Raw genomic sequence first — 26,584 nt, forward strand, 5'->3', positions numbered from 1 at the left:
AGCCTTAAAGTTCATGAGAAATACATTAAAAACACTTACTTCTGCTTATAACTTCATCATCATGTGCTATAAATGATTTTTTAAATGTAAAATACTGCTTATAGATGCTTAAAGATGGACACGATGTAGCGTACAATTTGGACATTATCAATGTGTGCATCATTTGTACACATGAAGCAGATAGCTCATGCCTCTCAGAGGGTCACACCAGTGAAGGTGTTGATTGGCAGTGACAGGACTTTGTCCAGGTACTTGCTCAACAGCCGCTCTCGCTCACTGCTGACACTGAACCTGGTCCGGATGCTGCATCCTGGGTCCAAGCACGGAGAAATTTCTATCTTATAAAGGATAGATAGATATCCTATAATGTATATTACATTATATCATACTTTCACTATGCTTAAGGTGAAGCAGAGCCAGCGTGAAACACAGATGTACTGTCAAAAATGACCTTTGGACATCAGTGTATGTCCTGCGAGAGTCCTTGTCCAGACACACAGAGAGTGTTCGATGCTCCATCGTCCTGATGCTGATGTTTTGTGTTTGGATCACCTATAATCAAAACAGAAAAGCTTTAGAAAGTTTAGCAAGTGGCATTAATGGTTCAGTTACGTCAAATAATGATAGTAATAAATGTGCCTATATTCCTAATTAGAAGTAAAAATCTTCTCACAGTGTTGTATCCGGGGTTCACAGTGTCAAACCTGACAGTAAGATAATCCTCACCTGGACAAGATGATAAGGATTACTCAGCATTTTTTACCTTTGGACCCCTTCCCTTGCATTAGCATGTCAACTAAATGTAAATACAAATGCATAGAAAAGGTAAACCTGATGTTACAGCTGCCGGCTCTGATGTAATCACCATGCCATATGTCATGGGCGCCACTCCCATTGCAACTTCTCGTTTGCTTAAAGGGATCTGTTGAAGATTAAATGGCCAAAATCCTACTGTTGATGCTAATGCTGTATAGAAAGTATCACAATATTAATATTGACAGTTAATAATAAGGAGTGGACCTTTGTATAACTGACTGAGATGACTGCTCCAAACACTTCCACTGTTGCCTTCTGTCTGCGTGCAGCCCGCTCCTCTGTCAAAGACAACACCTTCCTTATGTAAGTACAGAGTTAGCACAGCCATGTCGGTAACCATACACTCACACACAAATACACACAGAAAGAGATTCAGAAACATACTTGGGCACTTTTCTTTAATGTGTCTGAACTCTGGGATGTCTGCCTCCAGATGGGACACAAACACCTCCTCCACCACAGAGCTCACACCACCGCTGGACTGGGTCATCTAAACACATACTGTATTAAGTCAATCCACGAGTACATGTGCAGCATCCATTGTGAAATGGCCACAACAAAATAAGAAGATAACTAGAGGGAATTTAATAAAAGCTATTAAGTTTATTTTTGGTGAAATGGAAGTTATCATCTGGAATATTCATATGCTGTTAACATCACCTGTATAAAATTCAGAATATTGCCAATAATAGTGGAATATTAGTGTGCATGTAAACGCAGTCAGTTGAGAGAAACTATAGTCAGGTGGTAATTCTCTACAGGTGATGCACACACTATACAAGGTCATTTAATCAATTGCTTACATAAAGAATAACTGATTAGCGTAAAAGCAGCAGCAGCAGCAGCAGCAGCAGCAGCAGCAGCAGCAGCAGCAGCAGCACAATATACAAACACAACATGTTGACATTTTGGCATTTCTGCTACTTCTGTTGACACATTTGCATGCATGTACATTTGATTATCAATACACGTGACAGTTTGCACTGTACCTTCACTGAATAGAGCGGCAGGTTAACTGGCTGCGTCTCACAGCGAAGGTAGTAACACAGGGTGTCCAACAGGAAGAGGTTTTGCTGCGATGGCTTGCTGTGATCAGAGCACTGCAGTAATTAGGAAGAAGGTATCAGATGAACAAGCAATGCCCTCACCATGCTGCTAGCATTCAGCTCAAAGCAGTGGTGTGCCTCTACAGCCTCACTGAGCTGCTAACATGGCCATCTTGTTTAAATCTATGGTTACCATCCCCTCCAGTTTGGAGATTGACGCTCGCAGACTGTTGATGTTGCTGTTGTACCATGGATCCACTCTTCCCAATAAGGAGGCCAGAGACAGCCTACCTTCATCCTGACATGAGCCCTCCTGTGAGGAATAACAGGTGTTACAGGGTGACCAGTCAGTCAGCGTTGCTTTGAGTGACTCAGTGTAACTCACAGGTGGACAGAGTGAAGGCTCCACATCAGTGACTGGGATATAGTACAACTGGAGGTTCAGTTTCTTGAACAAAATAAGATGTTTCGACTCTCTTTCTCTATTGGGAAAAACATGGAAAACATTAATGGGCAGCTGTAAGAAGACACACACTGTGCTACAGTATTTGGAAGATGGCTTTGATAAAGAAACAGAACAGCTGCTCACCGCATAGAGTGGTAAGCCCTGGCAAGCCTTCCCAGCACACGATCGTCCCCCATTACCACTACCCGTGCTATTTGATGCCTGCTGTCCTCTTCTTGGACAGGAGAGCTTCCAGGAAATGCTTCTATCTTCTCCTTCATTAGGGTCAGTTTATCTGCTGACTTCATGTTCTTAAAGGCATTTCTCCGATTAAATGCTGGCACAGGATTTCTGTCTGGAGGTTGCTCTCTGTCATCGAAGTCGCTCTCTTTTTGATGTCCCTCTGTCCCACCGTCCTCAGACTTAACTGAGTCTTTTCTGATCTTCAGGGCAAAGTCTGCCAGCAGATTCCCTTCAGGAAAGATACTTTTAGTGGACATTTTGCTGCAGCAACATGTCTTCTGAACAGAAATATGAAGCAGTGGCAGTTTTTGTTTGTCGCACTGACTCACATAGATCCTCGTCGTATCTCCACAAGAGGAAGTTGATCTCTGGAAAGGTCTCTGGAAATAGTGTTACATCATCAGAACGCAGAACACACACCTTCTTTGGAGGCAGTCAAGATGTCTCTGTGTATGTCTTGTAGTTTGTTCAGATAGCTTGCACGGCCGCCTGCACCATGTTTTATACTCTGCTCCACAGCAAGAACCACTTCCTGAAAACATTTCTCTACCATATGGTCCTCTAAAGCCTGCAATGCACAAGAGACACAAGGTCTGGTTCAGAAAAAAATTATTTATGTAGTTTAGTGAGGAATGAACTTACCTCAAGCAAGCCTTTATCAGTAAGACTAAGAATGCACAGCCATGCAAGCAAGAGTGTACGCAGGGTTGATTTGAGCTAAATGCTAGCATGGAAATTCACTCACCGTGACAGCAACCTAATGTTTAGGTTGTCTGGACCAAAGTGGTGGACCAACCTACCAACATAGACCCACTCTGCTCGCATGTCCTTCCCATTTGCTTACCTCCAGAGCCTGAGCCAGTCTGGAGCTTTGGCAGGTCGTCTCCAACCCTGTCTGCAGCACACGTAGCACCACATTTTTCTCCATGGCTGTTGTGTTCCTGAGATAACTGGACACCTCCAGGTCTGCTCTTACTGTTGCTTCCAGTTGAACAGAAAACACAGCTGGGTCAGCGAGCACAAACACCCTGGAGGATATTAACAGACAGAGAAGGGCAACGGTCATAATAAAACATCTGATTTAGTGTTAAAGTCTGCACCATTTTAATACAAGCTGATAAATAAACTCACTTTTCCTGCAAAGTGAAATGCTCATTCTTCAAGCTCTGCTCTGCGGTGACTCTCCTCTGATATAAGGAACCTGTTGAGGAAGGCATTCGTCTGTCAAGTGTTTACATAAAGCATTTTGCAGCACTGCGCTGTATTGTATGTAAGTGATTTCAGCTTTCTGAAACTGTGCATGGATGCATGATACCCGGTGTGATCATTTCCATCTTGATGCTTCTCAGAGTGCTCAGGGCCACCGTAGAGTAAGGTGATGGTAATATCAGCAGCTTCATCAAACACTCATACACTGTCTGGTAAAGACTGGTAGGAATCATGGAACCCGACTTGAAAGATAAGTACAGAAAAAGTAAAACAATATGACAGAAAATCCATCCATCCATTTTCTATGCCGCTTATCCCTTTCGGGGGGGCCGGAGCCTATCTCGGCTGTCAATGGGGTACACCCTGGACTCACACCTAGGGGCAATTTGGAGTCACCAATCAACCTAATGAGCATGTTTTTGGTCTGTGGGAGGAAGCCAGAGTACCCAGAGAGAACCCACACATGCACGGGAAGAACATGCAAACCTCACACAGAAAGGCCCGACCCGGGAATCGAACCTGCGACCTTCTTTCTGTGAGGCATGCGCACTTGCAAACTTCACACAGAAAGGCCCGACCCGGGAATCGAACCTGCGACCTTCTTTCTGTGAGGCATGCGCACTACCTGCTGCGCCACCGTGCAGCCCAGTATGACAGAAAATATTTCAAATAATACATATTGAATTGCCTGTTGGTGTAGAGTAATAAGCTTTTTGTCTTTTCCTCTGCATCTGTTTACAGCTTTTAAAGCTCTCTGGAGACAAAAGGGTGTGTCTTACCTGAATAACCACATAGTAGAGAGTGTGCAGCACCGGGATGACGTGCATGTAAGACCGCATTTTATATGTCTATAACAGTCATCAAACAAAAAGGTATATCAAAACTCATTTTCAAATCAGCTTTTGCTAAATATTCTTGTTCAACAAATAAAGCATACAGGCCTATATGAAATTTTAAACTCCACTTTGAAATCTGAAAGCAGAGCTGAAGGAGCAAACCTTGCTAATCCTCTTCAGCTTCTTCTCCAGCTCTTTGAGCAGCACTCGGATCAGTGAAACACTGCAGGATGGATCGCTCTCCAACTTCTTCTGAAGACTCCACCTAAGCCTTCCTGCAGAGCACACAGACAGCAGTTCGCTTCACATTTGACTCATCACTGGCGTGTTTGCTGAAGTTAACTGAATTTCTTGTACTTAATCTTATTTGGCTTACAGTGCTTCAGTTGTGGCTACCTTTCTGTGAAGCACTCTGCCTGCTCATCTCTTTGAGAAGAGCCTGGACGTCGTTGTGCAGGCTGGACTCACAGTCCGCAGTTGAGAGAGCCACATCAGCTAAAAATGGAGATTACGCATGTTACAAATGCAAATACAAATACACTCTATAAGAAAGACCAGAGCAGACTGTATCTGCTGAGGAGACTCAGGTCTGCAGGTGGAGTGCAGGGGGCGCTCCAGAGAAAGAAGTGATGGCTAAGCTATCATCCCTGATGGAGAACATGTCACACCTCATGCACTGGACAGCTCCTTCAGTGACAGCCTGCTTCACCCGCTGTGTTTACTGATGCTTCTTACCGTTACATTATTTCATTTGCTGCTATGACACTGCAAATTTCCGCACTGTGGGATCAACAAAGGGCCATCTTCTCTTAGATAAGTTTACACTTGCAAGTTTAAACCGGCAAAACAAGTTAGTGTACTCCAGTAATTAATTATTAAAACAGTCTGAGAGAAAAAAAAAAGCACTCACCCGTAGGATCGACCATCCTGTCTGCTCTTAAGAATCCATCAAATGACAACAGCAAATCAAACTAAGTTACACTGCCTGCAGTAATCCAGAGAGTACTATCTATCATATCTCCCTTGAAGTTTCTCTGCTTGTGTTTATTGAGTGAGTGAGTGAGCCGGAGTGAGTGACTCATAAGAGGAAGTTCAGGAAAGGCGGTCACTTTTAAACAGGCAGAGCAAAGAATAAACGCAGCTGACTGAAGTATGCTTTTATTGTGTGACACATAAAACCATTATGCATTGTATTTTCTGAAAAAACAAACAAACAAAAAAAACAGGTTTTCAGCACTATCACTTGAAAATAAATAGCTTATTTTATTAGACATTTTTCAAAAACAGCGTTTGACTCTGTCATGGATCAATAGAACGTACACAATAGTAATCAAGTAATCAGTTTTATGCTTCTGACAGCAGATTGTTGACAAGTAACGTCCCTTTGAGATCAATTCATACACATTCTTACTGTATAATGTATTCATGTGCTCACAGATTTTGCTGCTAAAAGTCTCTTCCAGTGAGTACAGTAATCGAAGATGTGATGAGGGTAAAAAAAAACAAGCAAACAGTAGAAAGCTGGAAAATAATCCCCCAAAGAGCTGTTTTCCTCATAACAATGTGACACACCTTGACATTAGCTACAGGACAAACCCTGAAATATATAAGTGTCACCCTTAGCTCTGTGCAGCTGTTCTCCCTGCTGTCATTTTCACTGTCTATTCAGAACACTCTGCCTCCTGTGCTGCTGTGTAAGTTACATATCGTCTAAAGAGTGTGTCAGGGACACGAGGCAGAGAAAGAGGTGATGGGCAGGCAGAGCAGGGAGCAGTAAGACGGGTGCAGAGGCTGGACTTGGCCGGGTAAGGGCTTGTAGGACCTCCAGTCTGAGCTGCTTCCTGGCTTACAGCACAGAGACACCTCGCACCTGAGGACACAGAAGGCATAACGTCGAATAACGTCCAGAGACAAAGACACATTTGCTGCACTTTGTTTATTCTACTGTCTGACCGCATGAATCCTCTACGTGTATATAAACTAGTTACCTGGTGACACTCTGGATGAACTTCTTCTCATCTTGATCCAGACACACAGAAAACGTTGTCCCGTCTTCCCCGCCGTTCACATGCACCTTGTCCACCTTCGCCTCTGATATGCAGATGTTCTGCCAGAGGGCATGTGGGGGGAGAAGAAGTGTGAGGAGAGGGGGTTCATAAGGTGGGTGTGCACAAGAGCATGTTTAGTGTTAAACTTGTAAAACCGTCCTTCACCTGGTTGTAGCTCTTTTTGGACTTGGAGCACTGCCTCTTCAGGACTTCTGTCATTGTCAGCTGCAGACTTTCTATTCTGGAATCTGGACAGACAAGATTTGCTTGATACAAAAACACAGTTCAACAGCTGGTTCATGACTGAGAGACTGGGACTATGTCTGTATCACTGCCACTCACCTAGGTGCTCAGGTGTCCTGCAGGCTTTGTAAAGATTTATCGACGTGCAAACAATGTCTGTATGGGTCCACTGACTCCTCCCACTAACAGCCACCTGTAATCAGGTGAAGACAGCACAGATGTAAAAATAGCTCCGGCTCTAAACTTTGCTTGTGTTGCAGGAAAGCTGCGGATGTCAAAGCAGGAGCTATACCTTGTTGAAGGCAACACTTAACGTTAGCGGGACGGCCTCCCGTTCTTCATCAATTCCAAACCTTTTGCTGGCAGCACCTACAAACACACAGCACACATTAGACTATGCATGTGTGTGTGTGTGTGTGTGTGGGTGTGTGTGGGTGTGTGTGTGTGTGTGGGTGGGTGGGTGGGTGGGTGGGGGGGGTTGTATCTGCATACTGTTGTGGCTGTGTGGGTGCATCTGTCAGAGTGTGACTCACCCATGGCTTTAACAGCTCTGGTTCCAGCGGAGTGGCCGAGCTCCAGAGAGTGAATAAACACTTCCCTTCTCTGCTCTCCTCCAGCCAGGGTCAGCTGTGTGGAGGGAGAAACCAAATGATTCATTTCTTATTTCACACATTTATTAACTGGAGTGACAAATTACGTGTGTGTGGCGCTTCTCTGACCTCAGCCTGGTACAGCTGCAACAGAACAGGCCGGTCTGCATGTCTACAGTAATAGAGCACCAAGTCTGCCAGCAGGGGAAGACTCTCCACGCTGCCACCGCTCACTGAAACATCACCTTCCTTACAGGCAGTCTGGTTCATGGGGAACACACAGTATAGATCATAATGAGGGACTGATGTGCACACAATGAGATCATGACACAGGTTTTACCAGAGCAACACCTGGAATGAGGTGTAAAGAACTAGCCTTTAATCTGAAATGGTAAAACATCACCCTGATGTGACAGATTTGAGATTGCGTTAATAAGGGACTGTAAGAAAATAATTTGGGTGGGGAGGGGGGCTGAATCTTATATTTGATTTCATAACATTTCAGGAGCCTTTGCAGTGTTATGTCAGAATGAGGGAACCAGAATGAATCGTTCCCAACATGCTGCAGCCTCAGCTCTGCAATTTTACCTCTCAAACCACCACCATCCATACCCATATCTCACTGGGTATGAATAAATCTGAGATGAGAAAAAGTAAAAAATCTCTTCCCTGCTCTTCTAAAAAAAAATGTTTGACTATCCTCTCCAACATACGTAACCCTTCTTCTACTCTAACACCTCTTGACTTCTTATTTAAGGTGATGATACCAGTATTGTACCTGACAAAGGACGTCAGAGGACAGGCTGAGCAGACTGAGGACGTTCCTCTCGTACCAGGGGTCGATCATACCCAACATCTGGGCAATATCGGTTGTACTGTCCTCCAGCACGCTGCCATTGGACTCCTGTCAGAGTTGAGAAATAAAAGAACTTCAGCTGAAGAAATACATCAGTAACTTTCTATGTCATCGTAGCTTTCTGTTGGCAGGTCTATGAAAACCATGTTACACTTCTCTCTACAGGCTGAGTCAGCTGAGATGTGACAGTGTCAGATGTTCTCACCACAGAGGCACCAGCTTTGGTTGAGCTTCCTATCTGCCCTTCAGTCGGCGTGTGTCCTCCTCCTGGGCTTCCTATTGTTCTCCTTTTGGTGGGAACAAAGTAAAACTGCAGTTTGCATGACTTGGTGAGTCGGGGACATTTGCTCTCTTTCTGCTGCAGGTCGCTGTACGCCCTGGCCAGCCTCCCAGCCTCTCTGTCACCTCCAAATACCACCACCTTGACCAGGGTAGGCGCTTCTGCCACATCGCCCTCATCGCAGCTCAGGATCGGCCTCCTGCGCACACACATGTGCTTCTGTGGGGACAGAGGATCCAGGGCAGCAGTGGATGCATGCAGGGGATGAACTTGTCTGCACAGGGACCTGGAGTGTTTCAGCAGCGTCCCAGTTCTTTGAACGTCTTTGGTAAAATCCCCACGAGAGCCCATACTCTGCACACGGCGGCAAAAGCCCGGGCTGCGGGGAGACTTGAAAAGCAGGGAGAAGCGCTCAACACCTAAGAGGGATCTGGACTTCTTTTTGGGTTTCCTCCTGAACTTTGGTTGACTATCTTGTCCATCCTCTGTGTCCTCATGTGTTGTGTCCTCACTGAAGTCACTTTCCACACCTGATGAGCCAGACGGTGTAGAGACCGCAGAGCAGCTAGAGGAGATGGAGTTCCTCGAGTGACAGGAAGTGGTGAGGATATGATGGTCCGCTTTGCTACCCTCCACTTCATCTTCCTCATCCACACTGATGTCATTATTGTCATCCTCGTCCATTTCTGCTTTACGGAAACAGTCTGCAAGTGAGTCTGGGTCAGACTCACCTGCAAGAATCTGATTCAGAAAATCTGCAGGAATGCACAGAAGAAAAAAACAGTTAGATATTGATCTGTATTAAATAATGAGAGAGTTGATCAAATTGAGCCAATTACCGAAGTTGTCGTTTTCCCATGTGCATGTGTGACATTTGGGGAAAGGCAGCATGAAAGTCTCAACAGCCCCTAATTAGAAGAGGTGATGCACAGATTAAAGAAGCACTACTGTCTGACAACAAGCTTGAAAAAACATCAACTCATCAGGAAACAACTACTTTTCCTCATTCCAACATTCTGGATTTGGGATGTAGTCTGTCTGTCTCCACTTGTCTATGGCATTTTATGTTTATATCTTCTGTCTTACCGGTATCTGTGCAGCCATCAGGTGGAGCTGGAGCCACGAGGCTTTCTCTGAGCCTCTCCATGCTGTGTAGCAGACCTCGTCTAGCTGTGCTGAGATCTGCTGTAGAGGCTGCGGTCTCCATGCTGTCAGTCACTACCTCCATAAGCTGCTCCAGCTCCTCAGGCTGCTTTGCCTGGAGCAAGAGTGGGACGTTATAAGAATAAAGAGGAACTGTGCATCCCCCCCAAAAAAAAAAAAAAATGGAGCGATTAGACATTTAGCCATGGGTCAGTCACCTGCAGGGCGGTGTAGAGTGCCTGCAGATTGTGTTTGGTGCCCAGAGCAGCCTGAAAGCCGTGCAGGATGAGGATGATGTTGATGTCTCTGCTGGAGTTCTGGGTGCTACTCAGCTGCTCTGAGACAGACTGGACCTCTGGAGGGACGTCCTCATCTGGGCTCACTAACAGTACCGTACTAATAAAATAAACACACACATCATAGATATATACAAGGAGAACAATGATGTGAGCAATGTCTCAGGATCCCAAGTGCTAACTAAGGATGTAGTGTTTGAAGTGACATTAAGAAACAGTAGCTGTGTTTAGCTTGTTGTAATTACATGATTCATAGCTAGCATTAAAGTCTGAATGAACTTACATGGTTTTAGAGCAGTGAATCTCAGGGGAAACGCCCTGCTCTGTCCTTACCAGTCTTTGAAATGAAATACCTACAGTAGAAGTAGGTAGATGGTATATTACAGCTCAGCAGGTAAACACTGCCCCCATATGGTCACACTGATACATGAAGAATGCCGGAGGCGGGTTAAATATTCAAATCTTTTACTAAAGAAATAGTAGCAATACCACAGCGCAGAAATATTGTGTTACAGGTAAAATGATCCAAATTTTACTTACTTATTTTACTATTAACTAAAGTTATTGAAGAAATGAGTGCATGTTTGCTTCAGTGCTACCTGGTGCTCTGAGCTCCTGCTGGATGATATTCAGCAGGTGTTTACTGGCCGAGCAGCAGGGCTCAGGCCAGGCCAGGAAACTGTGGAACAGCAGGTAGGCCTCGTGCAGCACGCTGCAGTCTGGAGCCACACGAGGAGCCTGCAAGAAGAAAGAAGAAACAGCTAACAAGGTCAAATAAGAAAGAGTGTAATAGAAATGTCTTACTGTGCAACGCTAAAGTTTGAAGAGCTTGTGCTTCTCCCTCTAGTGATTATAAATGACAGCTGCTCACTTTCAGGAGGGTTGAAGAGAACAGGAGCGTGAGGGGCACCACCAGTTCATACCGACACTGCTCGAGCACCTGCAAACGACAGAAACACTGGATTGAAACACGCTCTCGTTCATGGTATTGCTCTGAGCAGTGTGGGTGATGTTGTTTTCATGGCTTTTGACCTCTTTTGTTTTCTTCAGTACTTTCTGCAGAAGGATGAGGAAGTTGTGGGGATCTCTCTTCACAAGTTCCTCCAAACACCACCGGTTTATGCACAGCCCAGCTAGTTGGACAGAAACACACAACCGAGCTCTTATTTCTCCATTTTAGGTTTCATTCTGATGAGAGGCAGTTAATGTGCTATTTCTACTTGTGAACATTAAATATTCAGGGAGGCGCTGAATGAAAGCTAAATGGTTGCACTATTTTCCTTCATTGCTGAAGTTGTGAATTAAGTTCTATGAGTAATTATTTCAAAATCGATCTTACATAAGACAGCGTGATACTCCCCCATGCTGTCTGTCAGTCCTCATTCTGTGCGTCACTACTTTCAATTCCCATTTGCCTCTATAAGATGGACATTATATTCCTAATAGCTTAGCTATGTGTGTATTTTGATGTTTTCACAGGTTCAGAATCTACTTACTGTCTTTGCCATTCATATTTCAATAAAGTTACTACTACTAAGACTCTTTCCAACAGCACTGGTTTTAACAAATCATCTGTACTTTCTGCCAGATGTTTATTTCTAGTGTGAACTGGTTATATTATCAGAGTTCATATATTCTGCCTTGTTTTTGTATTATGTTACTGTTCAAGGTAGGTATGAGATATTGTCTTACCGTTCCAGAGTTGTTTGCCAGGAGTGTCAAGACCAAGGCCACTGAGGCAACGCTCAAGGACATGCTGGATACGATCCTCGGTGCACGAGCTCTGCTCCATATTCTGCATCCTCTTCAGCAGAGGCATCACAACATCCACTGAAAAATACAGACGATAAACCACCAGGAAGTCCCAAAATAACAAGAGTTACACCCTATTATTGTGTTCCGGTAAACCAACAAATTATGTCTCTTCATTAGTCCAAACTTCCTATTCTTGCTCTTGCCCACACATTATGATCATCATTGTTCCCTTCCAGAAACAATCAAACACAATCCAGAGCAAGAGGCTCACCCGCACGGACAGAGATGCAAACACAAATGTCCACAGCAAGGATGTCAGAGAAGAAAATACAGCCTTCCACTTCCTACCAAAGCCAGTGAGTCACAGACTGTGTGAGTGGACCGGAGATGAGCTGGTCGAAAACAGCCGCCACAACTTCTACTTTTTCATTCTTAAAATCAGCTGTTGACACCAGATTTCATGACTCAAAGGTAGAATGGAAATGAATCGTACAAAAGGACAACTTCCTATTTGCTCCTTATCCTCTTATTAGCAAGCAAAGACAAGGACGTGTTCCATAGCAAAGATAAAAGAGTCCTTCAATATGTTGAAGCAACAAAACCAAGTACAACAGTTCAACAAAACAAAGAATTGATGCAATTTGCTTACCACAGATCACATGATACCTGTGGTTAGGGTGCACACGCACACAGAGACAAAGAACCGAAACCACACAGACCACACAATGAAATGGACATATTTGAAAATAACAACATTTCATTGGGGGTCATTAAAGATTGAAAAGAAAATAATCAGATTTGTCCAAGAATGTGTCTTCAAATCAGACCACCACCAGACTTCGCTCTTAATGAGAAGAAATATTTTCCCTGGAGCCCCTCTGAGTATTTGGCCTCCAGGATGTTGATGTGCGTTAGGAAACTGGTAATTGTGCCCAGCTGTGGCAGATGTGTCACTGTGACCAGTGTTGAATAATGAGTGCAATGACACTGGAAAACTGGAGTCACCTGTGCCCATCAAAACAGGAAAAGAGCTTCCGGGAAGCATGCAACATGAATCAAAACTATTCTTTTGAGTGCTTTCTTAAGACCGGACAGGAGCAGAGACGGCATCTTAGTTAGCTGACATGCATTTTCAATAAAGAGTGTGTGCATTGTACTGTCAGCAGGGAGTCTTTCTGTGCGTCATGTCCCAAATGTGTTCATTTGAACTGACATTAAAGTGGATGCATTTAAAACATCTCGCTCTTTAAAAGTGCACACTGTTATCATACGTTTTCATACAGTTCAGCTGTCTGTGTTTAGCTTGGTTTGGTCAGTTTTCTTCTTTCTTTACTCCTCTGCTCACTTGCTAGCTAGTTTTCATGTGCTCTCAATCGCAACATGTGCGGCTCAATGTGGTGACACCTTCAAATCATAATTTGTATTTTTTTAAATGTTTTCCTCAAATCTACTCCACAATCCTTCCATGAAGCCTCTCGACTTCCTGCCGTAAATCACTGGAGCAGAACTCAAAAGACACTGGCCGGGATTAGTTTACAACACGTTTTCAACGATGATCTTCACAGAAAAATAAGTTCAAACTCCTGAACAGCAAAGAACAAAACGTCTACATGCACATACAGCGCATGACCTGTGTGCAGGGTGACACAGAGCTCTGCGCTCTGCGCTGCACATCCAGTTTCTGCAGGCAGGCCTGTCAATTGTCTACTGAGGAAGCATGTGTTGTTGTCTTTATTTAGATTATTTAAACACAGGTGTTACTTTATTTGCGCCTGTTAAATGACATGAGAGACATGAGAGGTGACAGTGGCAGAGGTACAGCTGTCCCCTGGATTATAAAGACACCTTGATTCTACTTATCGCCTCATCTTCCACCAAAGCAGAAATGACACTACTGAGGCTTCTTTCAGCACATCAGTAGTCAATTGAATACATAACAGATGTTCTCTGTGTGATGCTGAATGCACTGATATCAGCTATCAGCAGCATTTGAAAGAAGGGGAACCGGAAGTCTGCAGAGCTTGAATAAAGTTTTGCAGTTAGATCTGATGGAAGTTGTGTAACAGAGGCATGTTCCTACTAGAGAGAGAGAATATATGACATGGTAGAATACATGAAATTGCACCTCTGGCCAACCTGTGACAAGCAGGGGACATATAGATACAAGGAACATAATGTCAATATATTTAGAAAAAAGATTCAAATGAAGGAGCAATCAGCAGTGAGAGACTCAGAACTTACCGATATCTGCAGTTATTTGTGTCCGAGATCATCCCAGATCAGCCACAGCTGAGCCACACTGGAGGAGGGAAACAATACAGAGACCACATCCTCCTTTGGTGGTGCTTTTCAAAAACAGACCCTCCACCACAGAGTCAAGAGAGCATGCGCTGCGTAACAGGAACTGAAGAAGTGTTTCTGCCGAGGAGGTTTACATAAGAATCCACTAATATCAGAGGAGGAGTCTCTGATGTGACGGACCTCATTTGAAACGAGAGCTTGTTTAGAGCCACGTATGCCTTGTCTGGATTTGATGGTGCAGACTATTAGTTTATATTCCTCAGATGCTTTTATCTTTAGGGATATGTGGCCTACAAGGGGTTATTAGAACCATCCACACTCCTTTACAGGCTGATCAACGGAGGCCGAAGTTGAAAATATTGGTTTATTTATCTTTTTTTTTTTTTGGTAAATGAGGATTGTAAGCAGTTCATCTGGTGGTTATTGTTCCACCACCACTATGAAGTTACATGAAATATCAATGACCAGTGAATGGATTGATGTGGACTTTCAGATTCAGACACTCGTGTTTCCCTCGAGGTGAACTATGAAGTATTCAGATCTTTAGCTGAAGTAAAAGGAGCAACACTGCAGTGCAGAAATAAACTATTCCAAATAAAAGCCTCAGATTATTTCTGGATCATACTTATTGATGCATCAACATGTACAACACTTCAGCGTTGCAGCTGCTAAAGGTGGAGCTAATAGTAGTTGATTTGTACACAGCTTTATGGGATCAATACAGTCTCATCCAAACAAGACTCAAACAAACAGAGACTTCCACAGTGGACAGACGACAGCACAGTGTCAACACACACATAAACACCAACATAAGAACATTCACAGACACAGAAATATGCACACAAACTATTTTTTGACCAAACTTTGATGAAGTTTGTAACAGTGAGTGAGTGAAACACACAGAAGCAGCACACTTACTCTGTGACCCAGGACCCCGCACAGTGAGACTGTGTGGGGTCCTGGGTCTGCTGACGTCGGCCTCAACGTTCGGCCTCTGCTCCTTCATGAGGAGCATGAAGGCATTTGGCGGCTTTTTGACGTACGGCCGATCGTCCTGCTGCTGGGTTTCACGCTTCCTCTTTCTACGGGACAAAAACAGAGTGAGAGCTCATGTCACCGCTGTGGAAATGTTAAAAGAAGCTCAATAATACAAGACGTGTGTAAATGTAACCTTGTCTGTGCTGTTCTGTGCTGTGCATTAAAGTCATTAACAGACACAGATTCTAATAATATTCATGCAGACATGTTTGGTAGACAAAGAACAGACTCCTGAAATCAAACAACAGCTGACAGAAGTTAAATATAAGAAGACTGTGATTTGATGAAGAGTCTGGCTTATTGATGGTGACCACTGCCACAGATCAAGAGCCAGTCAGAAAAAAGACAAACATCCATTTTGATCCAAACTGTCCAAAGCAAACTTACTTTGAGATGGAGGTGATGGGTGGAGCAGCAGCAAAGGCAGATGGAGGGAGAACCTGTGGGAGCTCATACAGCAGCTCTCGAGTCCTACACAGATAAAGAGAGACAGACAGACGCATCAGACAGTTGAAAGAGTGTGTGTGACGATGCAAACTGAAGCTCAGTCTCTGTGTTCACTCGTGTGTGTCTTTGCATTGATGTGTGTGTGTGTGTTACTTACAGCTGTCCGACACAGCGCAGGTTTTGGTTGAATCCGCCAGTGATCCTCACCACTGGTACATCGTTATTCTGGAGACACAAACACACACAGGTGATTGATGAGATGCAATGATGATTTTTGTCCACCAGGTGTCAGGATTTCCCCTCCCTATAAACTCTTAGAACCGTTTGAATGAGCTGCTGAAGCTGTGGCAATAAGCATCCACCATTGATAATATCTGTATCAATACAGGTATTGATCTACTCTTAATGACCTCATCTATACTCAGTAGCTTACCTGTCCCTGCCTATAAGCCTGGTGGTAGAACAGGTGACCTGGCTGCACAGTGTTGTTTGGGAACAGTGGTGGTCCATAGTTCATGGTGGGAGCTTCCATTACTGGAATTTGCTGCTCAACCACCTGAGGAACTGCTCCCGGGGGGAACACCCACCATATCCTCGACCCTGACCCACTGGTTCAGGGGAGATGTTGAGTTCCAGCTCACCAGGAACAAGAGGAGGAGGTGTCGATGGAGTGGGTGGAGGATTGGCCAACAGATCGTAGATGGCCACCTCCATCACCTCCACAGCACGGTCGACCTCTGCCCTGAAATCCATTTCAGGAGCAGAATAATGTCCTGCTGTTGGCTGTCCCTGATCTAGTCCAGTAGAAACTGTTTGGTTGTCTGGTTACTGGACTCCTGTCACACACACTGATAGAAAGCTGCTTTTTAGACACTTGACACTTTCATGAGGAGTAACATCATATATTATAGAGCATTTTATACTCATTTAGGGACGTATGTTCTGCTTTAGTTCAAAACATTTATGGAGCAGATACAGTTACTTTACAGATATGGATTTTACATTAATTTAACTTCTCAGCAACATATAAAGTTGTTAAATTTAGCATTAGGTGTATCAGCTCTAACATTAAAATGCCGCTTCAATGCATCACAATTAATAATCTTATATAAACATATTTAGCTAATGTTAGCTGCGTGCGTTCACTGAGAGTCAAGAGGATCTATCTAGCCTTAACTCTGAGTGATGGATCTGTTCCTGCATGTCAAAGTATGACAGTTAGTTTGCTGTTGAAGTACTTACTGAAAAGGTTTGATGCTCAAGGATCGCTCGGTTTGGTTCTCTGAACTTCTCTCAATAAAATATTGCTGTGTTGTCGATGCAAACAGTTTTATTCATCGTTAAACTGTTTAATGCCTCTGTTATATGGAAAATGTTGGATTCATCAGGTGTTACACATGCTTGTGTCCACAGATGTGTTATAAAAAACAAATGTTTCATTGTTAAATAAATGCAGCTTGTTGAAAATGGTGTTAATGAACGTCTCAACATGTGCCCAAGGCTCAGAATTAAATGATGTGGTCAGTTTCTCATTAAATCTCACTGAAATGTTTTATCCTCTGCTCTGTTTTATTGTGTTTGAAAGTGTTTGTTAATCTGATTCAGTGTTTTCAACATTTGCTTGTTTTTCTTTTTATGAAATTTGATGTTCAGCACACTGAGCTGCAGCTCACATATGAAGTGTTGAATATAATGAAGACTTAGTGTGGACATTTGTCCCTGCAGCTCAGAGTGGACAACTTTTAAAGTGCACATGGACTGAAATCAAGAGTTTTCCATCGGGGAGAGAAGGACATGGGGACATTGATAATGGGCACCATGTTTACAGATGAACTCTGGCTGTCAGGTGATGCTTTAGAATGGACTCAGAGAATCAGAATCAGAACACATGACATCTATTGTCCATTCTAAACCAAGTGTATATATAGAGCGAGAGCCGCTTCATTTCACCAGAACGTGTCACCATTAAATGTATCATATGGACGTGAGTTTGGTTTGGACTTCATGGTTATATCTAGTTTGAGAAAAACAAAATACTTTGCATTTTAATAGAAACTGATTCCAAACGTTTCTTCTGATATGAAGTTACATCTTATTCTTCACTGAATTTTGCAACTCACATGAAGAAAATATGATTGAAAACTCGATCAAAAACATGTCGAGTAAGATTTTTAATGTTTTGGGCCTAACACACTTCAAATGAGAGCTTTAGATGTTTTGCACAAATGTAAATGTATTTGTACTTTGTGTGAAGTGGCTGCTCAGCCTGTCAAACACTTCTTCACTTCTGTGTCTCTGGAGGAGCTTTCTGAAGTCTGACAATAAAACCCCTGATCGTATATTTCAGCTTGAGTTTGAAGACTTCAGTGAAGAAGTGAATGAATAATAATCGTGTCCAGTGGTGGACTGAGGCTGTCTGAGGGCCAGAGGCAACAACAAACAAATAATCAAATAAAAAGGACAACAGCGTGCAGAAAGTTGTGATGCATTTATGGTGAAACACTGAGATTAAAACAGTTTGATTATGTGACTCAGATTTAAACAACATTTAATATATAGAATAGAATAAATTATAAAATGGACTTCTGTTTATAGCCACACAACTGATTGAATAGGCTATCTATCCTAGAAGATTCATCCTCTGTCCAGTAAAACAGAAAGATAAAAGTCAGGAAATTCTGTTCAATGTCAGCGACTTCAGAAAAGCTGTTTGCCTTCAGGAAATGGTGCAAATAAATAAATAAATAAATAAATAAATAAATAAATGAATACATACACGTGTTTATCTGTCCTTGTCCTATCTTGAAATCACCAGATTTCACTGCATCACATTTCACTTTCCTGGCCCGTGTGTTTTTAACATGTAGTGTAACTAATCTGCCGGAAGATGGCGCCGCTTCCTCTCCCTCCGCACAGACACTCAGAAGGCTCCGACTCCTCACCTCTGAATGAGTGGACCCCCTTTTCTCTCTTCTAACAGAGAGGGAATGGGACAGACAGAGATAGAGGTGGGCAGAGGTGTGACTGAGTGGACAGACAGAGGCAGAGGGACACTCAGAGCCAGCTGGGCTTTTGCCAGATCTTATTTTTATTTCGGGATTTCAAAGAGCGGGGAAAGGCTGAAGTGCTGTAGCGGGAGTTTTTCGTGCGTAAACAGGATAGCTTGTTCTCCAAATTTTTAGGAGTTGTGCTACACTTTCAGACCGAGCAGTTTATTTGGAGGTAGTGTCCTGGGTGGAGTTTTCTTTGCCTCGTAAGAATATTTCATACACATTAAGTAGGCCTATGTTACAAGCTTCGCTAGTGCGTCCAAGTTTTCCATATATCAGTCTGAGCATCATTTATTGGCATTGTTTTGTGCTTGTCTTGATTTTGTCTTTATTACAATTCATTCGTATTCATTCTGATGATTTTCTCTCCATTGCATTTCAGCGCAAGAGTCCCTGCGGTGCACGGATTACAATGCAAAGGGTTTTGGAGGTTTGGGTCACCTTGGTGACAGTTTCTGCGATGACCAAGGGGGTCTTTGGAGGATACGGGCTCAGCATGTTTGCTGCGCAGTCTTCCCCTCCAGACCCGTGCTATGATGAGAACGGGAACCCGCGGAGATGCATCCCCGACTTCGTCAACTCCGCGTTTGGAAAGGATGTGCGCGTATCCAGCACCTGTGGCAACCCCGCCGCCAGGTACTGCGTGGTGACCGAGAAGGGAGAGGAGAGGACCAGGGACTGTCACACGTGCGACGCCGGGGACCCCAAAAAGTCCCATCCACCTGCCTATTTAACAGACCTCAACAACCCTCACAACCTCACCTGCTGGCAGTCTGAAAACTACGTGCAGTATCCGCAGAACGTCACCCTCACCTTGTCGCTTGGCAAAAAGTTTGAGGTCACCTATGTGAGCCTGCAGTTTTGCTCACCGAGACCTGAGTCGATGGCAATCTACAAATCCATGGACTACGGCAAGTCGTGGGTGCCGTTTCAGTATTATTCCACTCAATGCAAGAAAATGTACAACAGGCAGAATAAAGCGGCAATTACCAAGCAGAACGAGCAAGAAGCCATCTGCACAGACTCCCACACGGACATGCACCCTCTGACAGGTGGACTCATCGCGTTCAGCACCCTGGACGGCAGACCGTCGGCGCACGACTTTGACAACTCCCCGGTGCTGCAGGACTGGGTTACGGCCACCGACATCAAGGTGATCTTCAGCCGACTTCACACTTTCGGAGACGAGAACGAGGACGATTCGGAGCTGGCCCGAGACTCCTACTTTTATGCCGTGTCCGACCTGCAGGTCGGAGGACGGTGCAAGTGCAACGGACACGCTTCAAAATGCGTCAAGGACAGAGAAGGGAATCTGGTCTGTGAGTGCAAACACAACACGGCGGGACCGGAGTGCGACAGGTGCAAACCTTTCCACTATGACCGACCTTGGCAGCGCGCCACGGCCAGAGAAGCCAACGAGTGTGTCGGTAAGTCAAGCCCCTCTTTTGTCCTTCACTGTGGAATTAATTCACATTCAGTATTTTTCTTGCTTCTTTGTATTATTCGATTGGTGTAAAAGCTGCTGTTATAAATAAGTTTGTTTTTTTTTTGGTTATCACTGATTCCTCCCGTTACGCACTAAAATGACGCACCAGCCTGAAGTTTTTCGTTAATGTGCATTTCATATTTACGGTTTTATTGCTGCGAATGAAATACAGAAACAGCGCTCATCTGCAAAGATAATGTTCCTGATTTTGCTCTTAATAAATGTTCGTGCTATAGGCACAGATTAACAGGCTTTAAATTAGGTAATAATTAATTTGATTTTTGCTAAATAAATCCGTATAGAGGCAAAGAGAAAGGAGAAGGCCTCGAGTTGAAATCCCATCACCTAAACGGCAAAAGAACCATCCTTATTAAAATGAAGAGACGGATTCATTCAATCAATTATTTAAACCAAATTCAATTGATTAAATTATTGATTCGAATATCAAACTGCCTCGTTGCTGGCGTTCATGTTTTCTGTGCCCCAAACGAAGCAAACTACTGCTGTCACCAAGCACAGAAAAGAGTGACATCTATTTACAGAAAATGCATTTTCTAAATGGAAATACATTCAGTATAATTCAGGCTTAAATAATAGACAATTGTTCAAATAAACTGTTGAATTCAGTCATTACATTTTGTAGCAGCAATTGATGTATTTATAAAAATCGGCCTCTTTAAAGAAACTTAAATGCGCGCAATTTATCAGACTCCTAAACATAGTTCAAATCGATATAGTGCCATGTTCCCTGTATGCCAAGATCAGTGCTTCAGGCGCGACATATTTTGACCAGTAACAAATATGCACTTTGTTGACCCCTGATTTTTATCGACATTCAGAGGAAAAGAAAGGGCAGGAAGTCATTTCAGCAAAGAAAGCGCGCCTGTCCGAATGCGTAATTGCGTTTTGAGCCGTGTTTCCGACTGTAGCGGCGCTTTAATAGGAAGGAAACATTGCAGCTGCAGAGATAGACTGCAGGGGCGTGTTATGTTTCCATAAGCAGGTGCTATTACAGATTGGATGGGCGATTAAGGCGGTTTTATTGACATTTTTGGCACGTAGAGTATAAACTGCCACCTTAGAGCCAGTAAACTATTCAGAGAGGAGGACAAAGCACGAGGTAATTTGAAGCCAGGTCTGACTTTTTATTCTAGCAGCAGCGAGCGCGTGTATTTGCTGTGATGCTTATTTTCAACAGGGCAGGGGAGCTTATATCAACAGCTCAAGCCCCTCTGAGCAACAGCGAAGCAAACCTGGAATAGCAACAAGTTCCGACAGTGCCATGGTTTGCTCAACCAAACGGAACAAGTGAACAAGTTGTTCCCCTTGGCCTCCGCCTTTTGCCTCCGCAAAGCCAGCATCTCAGTGTATTTTACCAAAACAAAAGGTTGTCACTTGCAGCATCTATCTCGCTGTCAGTGGGAGGCCCCCCTTTCACCATGTCGCTTTTTGTGTGAACGGTGTCATCAGATAAAACCGCAGAAAAGCCAGACTGAGCATGTCTTCCAAAGAGGAAATAAGGGTGGCCTGACACCTATGCATTAAAGAAGAAGACCCAGGGGAGGGGCTGTTTCATTGGAGCAGTGGGTCCATATGGTCTGGCAGTGGGGATGCAGAGTGGTTGGTGCTAATGATCTGTCTGGATTTCTCCTCCCTGCTGCACCACATTCACATTTTGAGAGAGGAGTGAGAAAGAGAGGAGTGGCTGAGGGAGAGCAGTTGGTTTTAGCTGGCGGTGGGCATCAAGGCAGCAAGACAATTTCCCATGACTTTGCAGGCGAGGTTGCCATCGTTTTGTCAGGAGGCTTCCACAGCTTTCAGATTCCTATCAGCTGGAGCTGCACGACTTACAAATTTGTGCATAAAATCCAGGGCTGGGGCCAGAGGGGTGGCACCGGCCTTCCCATGGAATCTGACCGGCCACCAATCAGAGTCAGAGGCTGATAGCTTGTTGGCTGGTTAGTGTCGTGGATGGATGTAGGCCCTGGATCAGAACCGGGGCCAGAAATGACTAGAGAGTGTTGCAAGATGAATGTAAAGATTTACAAAACAACCACAGAAAGACACAAAGCCAAAACACGGAGAAGCAAAGTGACTACAAAGAGACACAAAATGATCTCAAAACTGCCACAGAGAGGCACAAAATGACTGCAAAGAGATGCTGAAATGACCACAAAAGACACAAATGACTACAAAGAAACTCTAAACTAGATATAGAGACAAAAACAGAGTACAGAGAGATGCAGAATGGTTGGGGGCCTCATATGTGTCTGTGTCCAGGGGCCAGGCTGTAGGCCCTTTGGAGTTGATTTTGCTTCGTTATTGATTTGCCATTCTTTTATTAATACAATGTATTAATTATGTGCAGTCTATTATTGGACCAGGGCTTTCAACGTGAGTCTGTTTTCACTGTTCAAGTCAAATGCAGCCCCCCCCCCCAACTTCAAACGTATCTGGGCACGCTGCTGCATAAAACCTGCAAAGGAAAAGCACTGCATTTGTTTAATACATGAATGCACGATAATGTTTGACCACGACCCATAATCATTTATGTAAAGGAATGAGTAAGGTTGAGAAACACACACACACACACGGTGACGCGTCAGACTCTCCTGTCCCAGGCAGCTGCTTCATATTCTCTCCATGTTCAGTGTAGCACTGACCCCTGACAGTCAGGCCCCCGCTCCTCTCCGGCCTGACTGATGGGCTGTGAAGGGAACTGTGGGAAACTTCTGCTTGCCAAGTGGGTTTTGAGGCAAGTTGAAAATGGTAGCCTTAGTCACTCATATGTGTAATTTTGCACGTTTGTTCAATTTCGGCTTTGTTTTTGCTGTCACCCTGCCATGCGATGTTCTGTTTCATAATGGCTGAGAGTCAGCTGGAGGTTCAGCCTTGTTTCTTTACACTTTCGATATGCTTTTAGACAAAACCTTCACCTTCACGTGTTCTTATGGTTAGCAGGCTTTCGTCTGGCTCTCGATGGATTTGATTTGACAGAACATTAAAAAAAGAGCATGTCATCCTGTCTCGTGCGATAGAAATCTGTGAATCTCCGATCACAAAGACAGCCACGATCCGTCCTAACAGAGCATTTCGTTTGATGCTCTGCTCAAAGTATTTTGGCATTCAATAAACCTACACACAAATCTTTGTGAGGAAGAGCCGACGTGTTTGCCACCCACAAGGTAACTGAGTTAGGATATGATTGTATCGAGTGCCGACTGGCTCTGCTCCCAGTCTATGGAGCACATACTGGTACTCTCTCCAGCAGCTCTAAAAATAGAGCACAGAACCTAAACACACACTCACAAATTTTAAAGCACCAGCAGATTTGATGATAAATATGGTGCAAGACATTTGAGAGCACAAATCAATACTACCTTCGCTACCTTTAAGTTGTGTAAGGAGTCTAGACCATTGGTTCCCAACCTTTTTTTATCAGTCACCTACCCCCACAGTTATCTATCCATTACTTTTAGATAACTATTTCCAGCGTTTATCCATGGATAAAACTCTCTCTGTCACAACATGTTGTGTTCAGGTGTTGCAGCTCACCAGAATGTGGTCATATAGTTGTAAATCAAATCAGAATTCCTGTTTGTTTCAATTCGGCTGAGCTGCTCAGCGGCCTTAGCCCTGGTTGTCAATCACTAGTCCAGACACATCAAATCAGTCAAGACCGTCTTGCCTCGAGAAGACAGCGTAATTGCTTTCTTTGAACTGCAAGCCACTTGCGTGACAGCGGCTCAGAGAGAGAGAGGAAACACTGGTACAGGCAGAGGGAAACCAGAGCCTTACAGTTGACCTACAAGGACACCACATTTCCAGCGGTCTGTTTTATAGAACCGCTCCACATCTAAGATCAGCTTTCCAGTTTAGTTCACAACTGAAGATTCGAATCACGCGTCGCCTCCAGGGACACAGGCTGCCAGCGTCTCCGTGCGGGACCAGGCGCTGTCCGTGGACCACTGGCTGTTTCTGCTGACGGTGAATGTGCCGCCTGCCTCCCCTGAGTTGCCAGGTTGGGCCAGGCTCTCTCACCATCTGGGTCTCATTTCAGCTCCACGGCAGCAGCCCATGTGTCGGTGCAGAAGAATTTCTGTAAAGCATGATGTCATAGATATTCTTGTAATAGAACTTGCGCTGTCTCGCTCGTTCACTGGTATTTTGCTTCTTTCATTCTCCCCCCTCTTTCCTCCTCCTGTTGCTCCTTCTCTCTCCCTCTCTGTCATTCTCTGGCCCATTGTTGTGAGCAAGCTCCAGGGGACAGTCAGCCATTTCCATTTCATTTGTAAGCTGAGACATATTTGAGGGTTTTGATTTTTCACATGAATCTAGTCAACAATATCCAGAGGAGAGGGCTATTTCTTTCTCTTTTTGGGGGGTTTTATTGACTTCTGTTTTGATGGGTCTCATGTTTAAATACATTTCCTTAATGTCTTGTATAATGCAGTAATGAAAACAGGCTGCGAGGATGTGTCATAACCAATAGTTACAACGTGCAGTAGTTTTAATGTGGATGTCGGAATGAAGATGGTTTGGTGAGCAAGGCACTCACCTCATCAGCTCCTCAGACTCTGACCTTTGACCTCGCTCTGGTAGACAAAGAGTCATTTCTCCTGTGGGGATGAATTTGAGCATGACAAACACAAATTCACTGATATCCAGTAGTTTCCAGTCAGCTTTCGTCATGTCAGGAAAAAAGGCACATTTTACTGAATGAGAGGAAACACAAAAATGAAAACAAATACATGCGATTGTAAGCATTTTGCTCTTGTTGTGGAATATTTGTTTGGGTCCTCATTAGTGACTACAGTCATATTCCCTGAGGTCCACTACAACCCTTAACAACATTACAGCCTTCAGATGTGCTGTGCAAATAGTCTAAATAAGGCCAAGGCCTGAACACGACACGCTAAATTGCATTTCATCGAGATTACATGGAAATAGTAACTGAAGTAATAAGAAGAGAATACGAGTGAACACAAGTATGTGGTAAAAAAAATAGGTATGAGGTGAAAACAAACACAGTGTGGAGTGGGTAACTGGAAACAGGTGTGTTGCAGGTTAGGACAATTAGGAATTTTTTTTGATTTACAACAGCATGAAATGTCTCCCGTCAGGAGCAGAGTCCCGGTTAGATGGACTGACGAGTCTCAGTCATCCAGAACATGTCAGTGCTTGAGTGCAGCTGGGGGGCACTGGGGAGGAAAATTCAAATGGTTTGACCAGTGGGAGTTCAGAGGAAGCAATGGCAGGTTGTAGAAACCCTGAAGAAATGAATATATCAGACCAATCAGTTTCAATCATTTCAATCAGTGAAAATCTAATCTAATGAGACTCTGGTGTTTTTCTTATGAGTATCTTCTTATGCGTATCTAACAAAAGCAGTGCAACTGGCTCAGTAAGAAACAGTTCCTCCTCGTGTGACGGCCTCCTCTGGTGACAGACCTAAAGCAGGAACAGAAAACTGGAGATGGACTTCATGGAAAATGTGACAGGAACCATTCCCGCAGGGACTGAGGCAAATTTTGTTGTTACTGACTATTCTGCAAATCAGTCGCAGTGAAACTGCTCAGGATTTGTCTGTGTGTGACAACTTCGCCTCGGGCTGAGATTTCTGCAGCAGTTCAGTTTTGTGCACTTTAAAAGACCCTGCTGGTAGTCTTGCATTTTTTGAGCCAATCAACTACACATCAGCTTTATTTTGCATTATAACAGACTGATTTCCAAAACATAAGAAGCTACAGTTTTAAGATTGAATTTAAAATTCATGAATTAATTCAATCTATTGGCATTTTTGTGTCTAAGCTACGTTATTTTTGTGTGCAGCTGCAGTTCCATGAACAGATTTCTGTCTCTGTCAAGATGTGAAAATGTGCTTGTAGAGATAATGCAAATGATCCACTGCACACACTCAAGCCATCATTTCTGATTAGTTTATTTTTTTTAGAATAAAAATCTGTAGTTGTCTGTAGACACTCCTTATCATTTTCATACGGTCCCTTAGGAAGTAGTGTTTCATCATGACTCTGCTCAAACTGCTTCATGCTTTGTGTTCGCTGCATTCCCTCTTTGCATTCATGGGCTTTTGCTTTTTACTTATCAGTTACCATAAACTGAACAGTGTTGGGTGCCTTAATGGTGGGACAGTCTAGAACAATCTGCAGTGAATGCATGAAATGTGCATAAAGCACCCTGTATACAGTAAGGACAGGATGCCAAGGCAGCTTTAAAACTGGACTACAAGACGTGACAAGGATTCAGGATCTTGCTCAACACTTCAACAGATGATGTCACAGGCATCCTTGTGTACAGATCGTCAGATTGAGTATCGATATCCCGACACTACCCTTCATCCAAAAAGCTCAGTATGACTCGCGCCTATATTTCAGTGATTGCAGCAGCCATCATTTTGGGCCATATCCTAAAACATCCCTTATTTCGGTCATGACA

The 26,584-nt window shown here is 43.8% G+C and overlaps 3 protein-coding genes across 6 annotated transcripts in view; 1 reads left to right on the forward strand and 2 right to left on the reverse strand.

The window, feature by feature from the left end:
* Window positions 1-194: 194 nt before the first annotated feature.
* On the reverse strand, window positions 195-5,521 carry pik3r6b (phosphoinositide-3-kinase, regulatory subunit 6b). The gene is given in 19 exon segments (XM_070980648.1): window positions 195-338; window positions 439-552; window positions 674-726; window positions 832-922; window positions 1,021-1,094; window positions 1,201-1,306; window positions 1,806-1,916; window positions 2,056-2,175; window positions 2,248-2,344; window positions 2,452-2,779; window positions 2,880-2,930; window positions 2,965-3,118; window positions 3,395-3,578; window positions 3,682-3,751; window positions 3,866-4,001; window positions 4,539-4,607; window positions 4,758-4,870; window positions 4,992-5,090; window positions 5,506-5,521. Coding segments are annotated over 19 exon segments (2,130 nt in total).
* Window positions 5,522-5,738: 217 nt separating this feature from the next.
* On the reverse strand, window positions 5,739-14,212 carry LOC139343453 (phosphoinositide 3-kinase regulatory subunit 5-like). Of its 2 annotated transcripts, none has more exons than XM_070981117.1 (18): window positions 14,048-14,212; window positions 11,744-11,881; window positions 11,084-11,184; window positions 10,923-10,991; window positions 10,651-10,789; window positions 10,335-10,404; window positions 9,974-10,151; window positions 9,699-9,870; window positions 9,452-9,520; window positions 8,538-9,367; window positions 8,255-8,380; window positions 7,606-7,737; window positions 7,420-7,513; window positions 7,179-7,255; window positions 6,986-7,079; window positions 6,809-6,891; window positions 6,584-6,702; window positions 5,739-6,465 (listed from the first exon to the last, which is right to left on the reverse strand). In XM_070981117.1, the coding sequence occupies exons 2-18, from the start codon at window positions 11,868-11,870 to the stop codon at window positions 6,318-6,320; spliced, it is 2,628 nt and encodes an 875-aa protein (XP_070837218.1). In that variant the 5' UTR covers window positions 11,871-11,881; window positions 14,048-14,212; the 3' UTR covers window positions 5,739-6,317. The 2 variants fall into 2 exon arrangements, with proteins under 2 accessions (XP_070837218.1, XP_070837219.1); XM_070981118.1 differs by lacking the exon at window positions 14,048-14,212 and adding an exon at window positions 12,078-12,103 and having other exon boundaries at window positions 6,208-6,465.
* Window positions 14,213-18,571: 4,359 nt separating this feature from the next.
* The window catches only part of ntn1b (netrin 1b), a 42,137-nt gene continuing 34,124 nt past the window's right edge, over window positions 18,572-26,584 (forward strand). Inside the window, exons 1-2 of one of the 3 annotated variants that reach the window (XM_070982029.1) lie at window positions 18,572-18,845; window positions 19,025-20,069. In XM_070982029.1, coding sequence (XP_070838130.1) covers window positions 19,055-20,069 — 1,015 coding nt within the window. In that variant the 5' untranslated portion in view covers window positions 18,572-18,845; window positions 19,025-19,054. Of the gene's footprint in view, window positions 18,896-19,024; window positions 20,070-26,584 lie in introns of all 3 variants that reach the window. The other 2 variants (XM_070982028.1, XM_070982027.1) reach the window with 2 other exon arrangements.

The sequence above is a fragment of the Chaetodon trifascialis genome, chromosome 15, assembly GCF_039877785.1.
Source record: "Chaetodon trifascialis isolate fChaTrf1 chromosome 15, fChaTrf1.hap1, whole genome shotgun sequence".
Lineage (NCBI taxonomy): Eukaryota > Metazoa > Chordata > Actinopteri > Chaetodontiformes > Chaetodontidae > Chaetodon > Chaetodon trifascialis.

What these genes read in the sequence shown, in the direction of transcription:
- LOC139343453 (XM_070981117.1), bottom strand. Translation starts at nt 11,870, where the DNA reads ATGCCTCTGCTGAAGAGGATGCAGAATATGGAGCAGAGCTCGTGCACC. An exon ending in TACTGAAGAAAACAAAAGAG is followed by an intron (nt 10,992 to 11,083) that starts GTCAAAAGCCAT and finishes TGTCGTTTGCAG; the next exon opens with GTGCTCGAGCAGTGTCGGTA. An exon ending in CCAAAAAGAGCTACAACCAG is followed by an intron (nt 6,703 to 6,808) that starts GTGAAGGACGGT and finishes GCCCTCTGGCAG; the next exon opens with AACATCTGCATATCAGAGGC.